At 36.7% G+C, this 11,443-nt stretch overlaps 2 protein-coding genes across 3 annotated transcripts in view; one reads left to right on the forward strand and one right to left on the reverse strand.

Annotated features, from left to right (window-relative positions):
- The window catches only part of LOC117112751 (lambda-crystallin homolog), a 6,106-nt gene extending 1,699 nt beyond the window's left edge, over nucleotides 1–4,407 (forward strand). Inside the window, exons 2-6 of the mRNA XM_033255895.1 lie at nucleotides 510–662; nucleotides 1,283–1,444; nucleotides 1,683–1,877; nucleotides 2,057–2,162; nucleotides 3,309–4,407. Coding sequence (XP_033111786.1) covers nucleotides 510–662; nucleotides 1,283–1,444; nucleotides 1,683–1,877; nucleotides 2,057–2,162; nucleotides 3,309–3,529 — 837 coding nt within the window. The 3' untranslated portion in view covers nucleotides 3,530–4,407. The remainder of the gene's footprint in view (nucleotides 1–509; nucleotides 663–1,282; nucleotides 1,445–1,682; nucleotides 1,878–2,056; nucleotides 2,163–3,308) is intronic.
- LOC117112754 (hairy/enhancer-of-split related with YRPW motif protein-like) overlaps nucleotides 3,986–11,443 on the reverse strand; it is a 19,163-nt gene continuing 11,705 nt past the window's right edge. For both annotated transcript variants that reach the window (XM_033255904.1, XM_033255902.1), the window contains 2 exons: nucleotides 10,194–10,305; nucleotides 3,986–5,998 (listed from right to left, as the gene is read on the reverse strand). In XM_033255904.1, the coding sequence (XP_033111795.1) occupies nucleotides 5,334–5,998; nucleotides 10,194–10,305 (777 nt within the window). In that variant the 3' untranslated portion in view covers nucleotides 3,986–5,333. The remainder of the gene's footprint in view (nucleotides 5,999–10,193; nucleotides 10,306–11,443) is intronic.

Genomic DNA, 11,443 nt, shown 5'->3' on the forward strand with positions numbered 1-11,443 from the left:
CTCCCAAACCCCTCAACCGATTGACCTAAAATTTGAGATTTGATGCTGTGAGATCACACTAAACAAGTACACCAAGTTTCATCAAAATCAAAAAATATGTGGTTAAAATTTTCAGATTTTTTGGGTGATTTGACATGGAATGACCCTTAGGTTTTCCCATTTTTTAGGTAACCTAATCTTTAGAAATATGGTTCACCTGGTTACTATTATATTGATGTTGACATGGATTTTCTTTTTCAAAATGAATGAAAACTTAATCAGTGGATAATTCCATCGGTAGTGTATCTACCAGTAATAAATTGAACCAATCCTTTTGGTTTAATTGCAAATAAATTACTCCTTTAGTAATTCATGAATAAATAGATAATTATAGTATAATATTAAAAAACATATTGTTATCATGCATCATTGGATTTGCTCTTGAACTTAATGGATTTTGCCATTCTGCAAGTTCTATCCTTTGATTGAATTAATCATTGCATTAATTTGATTTTAATGATTTTTTGAAGGTCACATCAGCACTAGATGATATCGAGACCCAGTTATATGCTGCCAAGCAGTCTGGGCTATTAAGAGGAACATTGTCTGCAGAAGAACAGTTCAAATTAATTACAGGGAGTAATGACCTAGTAGAGGCCGTAAAAGGAGCTAAGCATATCCAGGTAGGATGTTGGGGGTGGCATTGAGGTGGGAAAGTTTTTGGGATGCTAGCTGTGAGAGTAGAGTAGGGACACTGGTTAGGGGTATGAGTTAATATGATGCAATTTTTAACTACTTGCTCAGAATTTTTTTTTAATTTAGAGATCTATGTCTCAGGAACATTTTCTTGGGGTCCCCCCCCCCCACCAAATCCCATTTTATGTATGCAATTCAGTGGTGGATCCAGGAATTTTACGTAGATGGAACCCATGGAGGGACTATCACAGATGCAGTCCCACCATGGTGGGAGCTGAGGTAAGAAAATGTATGATTATGGCATCTAGATGGCTGGAAATAGCACTCTTGAGTCTTCAGACTTGAAATTGAGTACATGTAGTATTTTCTTTCTTCAATGGCCAGCCCCACCCTCTCAATCCACCCATGCAATTGAGTGAAATGTACCCCTCATAGGATGAACTATATAATGCAGCAGATATTATTACTCCCATAGCTAGTGTTTATATTCTATAATTGTAATGTAACTATATAATTATGTAAATATTATTATTATTATTGTGGTTGTTGTTATTGGTTTTATTTATCGTGAATGTTGTTATCATTTGAAGACTATTTTGTTTTTCAGGAATGTGTCCCAGAAATTCTTGATTTAAAGAAGGCCGTTTTCAAAAATCTTGATAAATGTGTAGATGAGACTGCAGTTATCTCAAGCTCAACTTCATGTCTAGCGCCCTCTCTATTCACAGAAGAACTATCCAAGCGTGACCATTGCATAGTTTGTCATCCAGTAAGCAATTGTTTATTTTTTTTTGCATACTGGTAACAAGATATTTCAGGGAAAAAAAAAACTGACAGACCCTCAGACAACAACACAGCTTTAGTTACACACACTTTGACCCTTCCAAAAACAGGGAACTCTAGTTCCAGCCAAAAACTTAAAGTACATAATAAATGTAATTACATTTATAGACTTCATAACTTAAAAAAAAACATAATTTATTTACTCATATCTATCATCTCCACAGGTGAATCCTCCATATTATGTTCCACTGGTGGAAATTATACCATCCTCCTGGACAGATAAGTTCACCATGGATCGTACAAGAGCATTGATGGAAGAGATTGGTCAAGTGCCGGTCTTGGTTAAAAAGGAGTTACCTGGATTTGCATTGAATCGTATACAATATGCAATCATTGGAGAGTGTTGGCGCCTTGTACAGGTAGGTAATAATTATGCTCACAGCTGTCCAGGCGGCATGGAAAGGAACTGGCCACCCTACCTACCACAAAGCCGAGGCTTAGTATGATTGGCTCCTAACAGCTCATTTCCCTACATTCATTAATAAATATGGGACTGCCTTTACATTAACTGTGGATTATAACAATTTTTCATTTGTAGGAAGGTGTAATGTCAACTGAAGATGTTGATAAGGTGATGTCAGCTGGGTTGGGTCCACGGTATGCTTTCATGGGTCCACTTGAAGTTATGCATCTCAATGCTGAAGGTATGATAATGGTAACTGATAACAGTAATGACCTTTAGGTTACAAAGCGCTTTGTTTTCACTGGTCATTGTGTTCACATGCTTAAGTGTTGCTGCCATATTGGCACAGTAGAAGATAACCCCACTTGGTAACCATTTATACTCCTGGGTGAAGAGAAGCTAGGCAGAAAGTGCCTTGCACAAGGACACAAGCAAAATGCACAGAGATTGATTGAAAACCCAACCTCCAGGTTGGGAAACCAAACCGTTTCCGCTGCGCCAAACCGCTTCCTCAGGCAATGCACAGTATCATTGCTTCTCTCTATCTTGGAGATAATATAGTGCTTATAGCCTGAATATTCATGCAGTGTAGGATACGATCTCAGGAGATGGTTGCCAATTTTGCTGCCCCTGCCCCCTTCCCCACACACAACTTATATACACCCACATATAGTCATGATAGGTTGGCCTGATATAACAATTGTGCGAAAGCAGTGATTAAATTGAATTGCAGACCATGGTTCTGCTAGAATCTCTACAGTTCACATACACAGTGGATATCACCAAGTTTATCCAACTGAGCCATGCACTGATCAGATCACTCAGGGCATGGAAGAATTAGTTCTAAATTAATTCCTCTAATGCTCAGGGTGAAGTAGAAATAATTAGCAAAATGTGCAACAATCTCCTGAGGTAGTATTCTGCACTGCAGAAATATTCAGGCTATAAGCACTTTATTAACTCCAAGGTAGACAAAGGCAATGATATTGTGCATTGCCTAAGGACACTGAATTTACATATCTAAGTTTAGGAAGTGCACCCTCACAAAAATTCTGTGTGAATAACAAAGATGTTATAATTACAAGGTAGCGTTTTCCGCGATTTCTGAATGCAAATTTTGTAATTACTTTTTAATTTGACATCAGACATCGTTAACTAAAGATAGCGCATCTGCGTGCAAATTCTATAACAACCATAGTAACAACTAAGGCGTCCTCTCCCAAGAGTGATTATTTTTATGCTTTTTTTTATTACGCGTAGAATTGCACAGAGCACTATCTTGTAATTATGAGATCTTTGGTGAATAGGTGTTGTACCAGCTAAATATCTACAATCATTTATACAATCAGAATCTCATATCAAACTTTTGTGAATTTCTCATCTTCAGGTATGCAAAGCTATATAGATCGATATGCAAAGAGCATGACAACAGTTAGCTCAACTTTTGGCCCAGCGCCAACATTTGATGGAGCAGCACTCAATGAGATTGTCAAGGATATGAATACACAGATACCCCTTGTTAACCTGGACGAGAGGCGTCAGTGGCGGGATGCTCGTCTACTAGGTCTAGCCAAACTGAAAAAGGATATGGACTCTGAGCAGAAATAACCATTAACTTAGTGAGTCAACAAGTATAGTTGTAGCTTATAAAAATTGTGATTACAGTTTGGCTATATAATATTTTCAAAATATAAGGTGTTTTCTAGAAAATTATATATTGAATTTCTACTAAGTAAAATCAATCTTGCTATAAATAGAACTTAAGTTGTTTTTAAATTTTATGTATTTTTTGCTGCCAATTATTTTTACTAAATTTATGATTATTTGTTTAAAGTTGACCTAAAACAAACAAGAAGTATTTTGCTGTCTGGTTAACAAACAAATATATAGTACTGTTTTATGTTCTTTGCATAGAACCTTAAACTGGCTCTTATTCAATTTAGCGATTTAGTGAAAACTAAATTGTGTAGATCTGTGTGTGATTTTTTTTTAATGGCTGAACAACTTTAATTTTAAAATGATCAGTTTACAATTTAAATAAAATTATACAGAAAGAAACCAAAATACCTGCTGCATAATTCTGAGTATTTATTCAATATTTATAGTTTCAACTGAAAATGGATTTTCACTGTGATTTAAATATACATATATATATAATACTGTGTGTTGAAATTACTCTGATGTTACCAACACAACATTGCCATCATACATTATTATCACTTAATAATATTGTGATTTTATGGTAAAGGACCTTGCCTTTCAGTTAAAGGATTAGGTTTGAATCCCATCAAATTCCAGAATCATTTTTACATACTGTATCCCAATCTAAGCTGGAAAAGTAGACTTAGCACCAGTCTTTCAAGCTTATAAATTTTCAACACCCATTAATTGTTAACAAAAATTATGACCATTGCTATTTCTGTTTCACATTGGGCAATGTATAATCAAATTAGATTTAATTAAAAAAATAATTACAAAACATTTTAGAAATATAAATTAGTTAAGCAATTTTAAACCAACAATTCATACCAACTGAGAAAATTTCTATACTGAGAACATTTCTATATAAAAAAAATATTCTTGAAGCTAATTATTATAAAGAAAATAACTTCAGGTGATGGGTTATTTCAGCACACTGTAATTGTTTAATATTTTACTGAAAAGAATTAATAATTATTATTACTGTATGATCAAAAATAATTATTACTGTATTTACTGTTTGTATAAATATTTAAGTAGATGGGAAAATGTGTCTGGTGGCTGTCAAGTTTTGCCTATCAAGGGAAAAGTTTAAGACTTTACTATGAAGGTACAGTTTAAATCTATATACTTACACCGGAATGCTGTTTTTATCTGGAATGCAATAGTTTAAAATAAAAGAAGCTATATACCATAGTACCCTCTCTCATTAAACATGGTTTAACCTTAAATTTTGTAATTAACAGGGGCGGATCCGGAGATGTCCAAAAGGTGGGGGAGGGCCCAAAAGTTGGGCCGATTGAGACAACAATATCCAGGGGGTCCTGCAAAATTTTTATGTTCTAGACGCCTGAAAATAATACTTGAGGCGTTCTGGGCTATCATTTTTTTTTCTCTTTTTTTCCCTTTTTTTTTTTTACCTCCCAAAAGGGGAGGCCGGCCCCCTAAATCCACCCCTGATAAATGCAAATTTTAATTTACTCTGGTAGAACAACCTTTAAACTTTTAAAGGTTGTTCAAAAATATTCCAAAATCTGTATCTTATTAGCTATTCCAGATTATTACACCTCTTCAGTGTCTTAGAAAAATCATTTTTACAACATATAAAAATTTGTTTTCCTCTGGAGCCTGGCTTTAATTAATACAAATATGTATTTACTGGTGGTAGATCAACCTTTAAACTTTTAGTTGCCAAGGGAATTATTTCAAATCTTCATGTGCTCATATTTGGTTGCTGCGGCCGGACCCACGCCATAACGTATGGTGCCACATAGTTTAAGTTGAAGCCTGCATTTGTTAATGTTGCACAATTTGATGCGTGCATTTGCTGTTGATATATTGTCGAAGGTGGTTGACTGGCTTGTAAATTACATTGTACATTATTGTTCATAAAACTGGTGTTTTCTGGAACCACAGCCAGCAGACTGTTATTTGATAACAAGCACCGATTGAGGGCGCCATTACTATTTTGTGATTCCTGTGTGAGGTGCTGGCTGATTGATTCTGGAATCGCATATTGATAACGTGTGTCAATAGTCAAAGGTTTCATAATTTTGGAGAGGGTGTTCGCACTGGTATCAACTACACCAGTCGGTATGGCTGGACTTCCTTGGGGTATCGTAGGTATCGTTCTAGAAGACCAAACCGAGTGATCAGTAATCTGCGACGACACACAACTCTCTTGTCCGCAGAGTTCTAAACGCTGCTGTAAATGTGTCCTCAGCCGTAAGATTACTGGATGTTCAGGCGGGAAGCCCTCATTTTCGATAAGATATCTGATTGTCTCTTTCATACAAGCTCGGAAGCCATCTGTTCGGCTGACAGTATCGGTTTGTTCCTTGCTAACCTCTGGACACTTGGCGTACATGCTAACGTTATCTGAAGAGAAGTGAAGAGAGTAAATATATGAATTATTATATTCAGGTATCAAAGGTATTGATCAAATCATTTTATTTAAAATATTGGTATTATTTATTTAGTAGGCACATGAGCAATAAAATAGTGAATATATTCCTTTCACAAAGACTACACAAAGGAATCTGCACAGCAGTAAGAGATTTGAATCAAGAGCGACCAATTTCAATTGTCCATTGTAGCACGAAAAAGTACACTATTCGAAAAAGAGTAGGGTTTATCTCGTGCACTAATGATGATAAATCAAATCCCACTAAGTTCAAAACATCTGAAGTTGAGCTGCAGAGAAATCGTGTGGTGATCAAACCAAACTGATGAAGAGCGCCCTCTTCTACTTTACATTTAGGCAAAGCGAATGTATTGGCCTTTGTGGGAAGATAAATGGTTTTTATTTGATTGATCTTTAAGTCTTTAAAATGGACCTTTCCGTTAAGCCCCGCCCCTTGGATAATGTTACTAAGGTCCTACCAAAAGACATGTAATCTCTCACGATGTTCTGATTGGTCAGGAAAGGTCTATATAAAAACGCTGAATTGCTCGTCTAGTATCATTACAATTATCAATGAATAATATATCTTCTTTCAACACACACTTTGAAATAATCCCGTTTCTAAATGACTTACAATGTTTACTACAATAATATTTAAATTGATTACCAGCCAGGGTCTATACAAAGAATATACGAGCGGCAGTATATGGATCTGTTAATTGGTAACGTCATAATGTAGGCCTACACAACGCTATTGACCTAGTCCTACTTATATATACAATTCAAATATTTAATTTTATTATTACAATTTATCATTTCAATGTAGACAGATATTTAATATTAATTTTGGAACAGATGAAACTAATCCTTTAAGTGAGCTTTCAGAAAATTCATTGGCGTTTGACACCTTTCCCGTTGATACCACTTAAAACGTGTATTGAAAGCGCGTATCTAATGAATAAAAGAGTATTGACGCTCGAGTTATATTTTTGCGAGTGTCGGTGAAGTTTAAGCTTTGTTATTAAGTTAAATATCTTGAATTAACGAGTGTTGGCTCGGCATAGGAACCCGCAGTAATCAAATATTTATTCCATTCCCATAGAGCAAACAAATCCACATCGTTAGATAAATATAACTTGTACTTGAGCATAGGCCGAGGACATGTCATTAACGTGTTTAGCAACTGTGCAGCACTACGATGACCATTTCCTATGCTAGTTAGCCAACGTGATATTGAATACAAATTCGATGTATTCTTTATTGACGAATCACCCACCGATGATAATAATTTTGATCAAATGATAAAGTAGTTGGACCAATCGCGTTTCGGATAAATTCAAATGCTGCAACTTATTCGAAGTGGCAAAACGACTGGTATAAACATAGGCCTATATTTAAATTGCAAGACAGTAGTAGCATCGCCATTGATAAATTGCGTGTGCCAACAGAGATTTTGTTTTCAAACTTTTAAAGTTCATCGAACTAATTCTCTTGGGAAATTATTAGTTCATTAAAGGGGTTAAATATACCATCTTCTATGTTTAGAGAATTAATTATTGCCACCAATTACCTGTTTGCTCCGTATATTAATTACATTATGGCCAGGTTCGATACGGTACTGTAGTTAATAGGCCTAGTTTTATACGCTAGAATATTGTAATTCTCTCTGGAAAAAATCCGTCATAAACATCACGGCCCTACCATGTGTGCATAGCAAACGAATGTAACTGAAATACGAATTTATTTCCATTGTATGAATATGTCAATATGATGCCATAGCATAAATCATACCAACGTTGATTATATGTTGATTTCTAAGCTGACTGGAGAAAGAAACATCGTTCATTTATATTCCCAAACCTCAAATTTGCCTGTGGATAATGGGAATGAATTGATTTTCGCCCAAGGAATTCTTGTTGCAAACACAGTCCACGATCGTCTCTAGCAAAAGATTAGAATTCGCAGGGAACATTGAAATTTCACTGTTCCCTGGTATTCGGGTGCAGTTACCGACAATATACAATCGAGAACAGTACAATATCAAGAATTAAAAGAGAAATACTGAAGAAAAAACATTGCAGGAAACGACTGCTTGATCTTATTTGAGATGCAAAATTTTGGGTCACCTATTGGTTGTTGGAAATAGTACCACAAATGTGTTGTACTGTTTTAGTGATTTATATTATATTGATTATACTTGTTGATTCAATTTGTTTCGTGGTTAATGAATCAACTAAGCAATCCCCAACCATATTATGATATTCTTGTTCAGACCATTTTACAGGGATAGCATTAAACATTAATACACAACCGTTCTCTTCGTTTGTTGCCGCATGTATTAGGTCTACATCATAATTTCGGCCCGATTAAAAAGGGTATGATCGGGCGAATTCATATGTTTAGTACGACGGCTTTAGAGTGGTCTCCGACGTCAAGGGAATCCATGCTTGTCCAACGGGGATACTTGACCCCCATTGACACCACCAGTGTTTTCATGTCCAAATGGTCGTAAGAGTCTGAGCCTGGTGCGATTTTATGAATCATGTAATTGTGTAAAATGTATCTCTGTGTAAGGAAGATAGGCCTCGTAAATCTGCGTTTGGTAGGTTTATACACTTCAGTAAGTTAAGCAGTTGTTAAATGTGAACGTAATGATTTGACAACAGTGGTTGTTGCAATAGGTTTTGCTAAATTAGATAAAACAGCCATATTTAATAGGTATTTACCTCACTGATTGACGTTATCGTACACAAGCCTCGGCAATCTAGCGTGCTAATGTAAACGGGATTGTGTAGTATCGATTCAACCTGAAGATTTGTTTTGTTTATCTGTACATAAACACGTTAAATTGAACGCCGTTGGGGTTATCAGCAATTTCTATAGCTACTTGTATGGATGTAGAATTTATCAACGTTTGAACAAGCTTCTTAGCGTCATGTCTAGCTTTATATTTATCTGTAAGTCCTAAGAGCTCACGAGAGGCACTGTACCAGTCCAAGTCAAGTCAGGTCAAGAGATCGGAAGATAATTTTCAAGGGGTGACATACTTTGAGATGAAAATAGTTATAATTATAATTAATATAATTTATACGCGCTACTGAGTAGCTGGGATAATCGTCCCTTCAGGATCTATATACGCTGCCTTTAGACGAATTCTGGGCATCACATGCAGACCACATCTCAAGCATGTCTTCTCTTCTAAAGGACGTCTGAGATGGCTTGATCGAATCCCCGAAGACATGCTGTATGCTGTGAGCTTTGTTTGGCATGCGACATTGATCAACATTAGCAGATCGCAGTGTACCTGGAGGAAAGAGGCGTACTGAGAAGCGGACTGAGGTAGGTTGAGCTTTGGGGAGGAGAATTCGCGCAGTCGTCAACATCAGCGCCACCACCACAGACGGCAACTTCACTTGCAGTATTGCAACAAGATTGGCTATTCAGCCACAGCAGGAGATGCAGTGCCAACCTCGACCTATAAATATTCATTTCCAAATATTAGATTAATTTTTAAATTAATATAATTTGTAATCTTCAATCGTCATAAACAAAAATCCAAACTCAATTCATAACGAAAAAAAAAAACTTGTCTCTCGAGACAGACAGATGCCAATCATGTGATCGAAATTATGCATTATCGTATAGCATCATCCAGGCACGCTGCCTGTGCTCTAGACGAAGAGTACAGCCACCGAGAAAACGGAAGCTTGTGTTTACGAGTAGGAAGTAGTGAGAGGGTTGAGGTCAAGTTGTCGAAGACCCTACTAAGGTGAATAACACGATTAATTTGTATAACGTCGACGTATACTGTACAACGATTCCCGCAACGAATACGGTATTGAACGCTTTAGTGTCCGTTGACGAATCCATCTCTGTGACCGCTTGACGACACGACCCCGCCTGCTGTTTGTCGGTGATAGTCTGAGGGGATTCGTCACGTGCGCTCCGTCGAGTTGTGTCCTCCATGGAATCACGTCGGCACTGGTGCCGGGTCTAAATGTTACTACGCGGGTTTTTTTTTTTCAGATTTCAGTTGAGGCACAACCTCGGCGACGACATAAGTACGGCGCATAGCGTGTGCTTCTTGCCTTTGCAATCGAGATCTGGGTTCGATCGACGGATAGGCCTATTAATATCTCATGACAATCACAAGCGTGCTTGCATACAAACCTTGTACGTGTTGGATTCCTGTCTCAGCTTGGCTCGCTACTTTTGTAGATTTGTTCTCATTGAGGTAATCAATCGTAGCCTGTAATAGCTCCACTTTGTCGTTTTTGAAAGTCTACAAGAACAAAACAAAAAACGATACCGGTACATTAAGCAACTATCAATGTCTAAAGGACACACAAAAGGCATAGTGTGGTTAACAAAGACAAAATATAATATATAGGCATATAATTTATAAATATAATAGAATAATGGATGTCGCAGATTTATACAAATTGAAGGGTACAGGGAAATGAGATGTTAAAGAAAACATTTTTATTATAGACCTATACGTTACTGTGTGTTAGACTTCGTGGCATTGTACTGCCACCAGTGCATCCAATATAATTGTATCATGGTGGATAGATACCGAATTATATAGAAGAGAGAAGTTATTTCTCTCAAATAGGTAAACCAATTAGACCACAATTGATATTTTTTTTCCTTTCGACTCTCATCACGGGTAAGTAGCGCATGGTAAGGGTCTGTCTCTACGGTAAGGGTCTGTCTATACGATACAAGTAGGCATATTTGTATAGAGGTAATTTTTAAATTTCTACCATATTCCAGAAGCATTTCATAGTTGATTACTGCTGAAGATAGACGATACTGTTCACGTGTAATGTACCGTAACGTTTTCAGCTGAGCCCACCACGATGCCAGATTTGTGAAGGCTTTGGTCATAGCATTCAATAGCAGAGTCTTTTACTTACACTAATCTCTCTGCCTTTCAGACCGAGTGTGAAATTGAACAGAAGGAGTGTGTTTAGGAGTATGTTTATTGGTATTATTCTGGATATGAGCTAGAAAATACACAGTGCACCCACAGTACCGCCTTACTGGCCTTAATGACACCAGGCACAATGATCCGGTTGTACAATGCTAAGAAAGTGCACAAAGCGATTTGTAGGACTTTATGCTGGGTTATTAGTTCTGAACAAAAGGTAACTACGGTAACCCGTACTTGCTGAAACAAACTGATTAATTATTGGTAAAACGGTTGTAGTAAAGCTGATATCGGCAGGTGTTGATGGTATAAAATTAATAACCATTAATTGAATAATACGTGCATAATGTGCGCACTGTGCTGTATTTATCATTCTTATTGATTACTGGTAGGTCTATTTTATTAGAGGTAGGCCTAATGGCCAATTGAATTTTGGCCATTGTTTTAATAGCAGTGGATTGTGTTAAGGTTTTCGACTGTGTATTTC

The sequence above is a fragment of the Anneissia japonica genome, unplaced genomic scaffold, assembly GCF_011630105.1.
Source record: "Anneissia japonica isolate Jap-2015-1 unplaced genomic scaffold, ASM1163010v1 scaffold287809_len330493_cov202, whole genome shotgun sequence".
NCBI lineage: Eukaryota > Metazoa > Echinodermata > Crinoidea > Comatulida > Comatulidae > Anneissia > Anneissia japonica.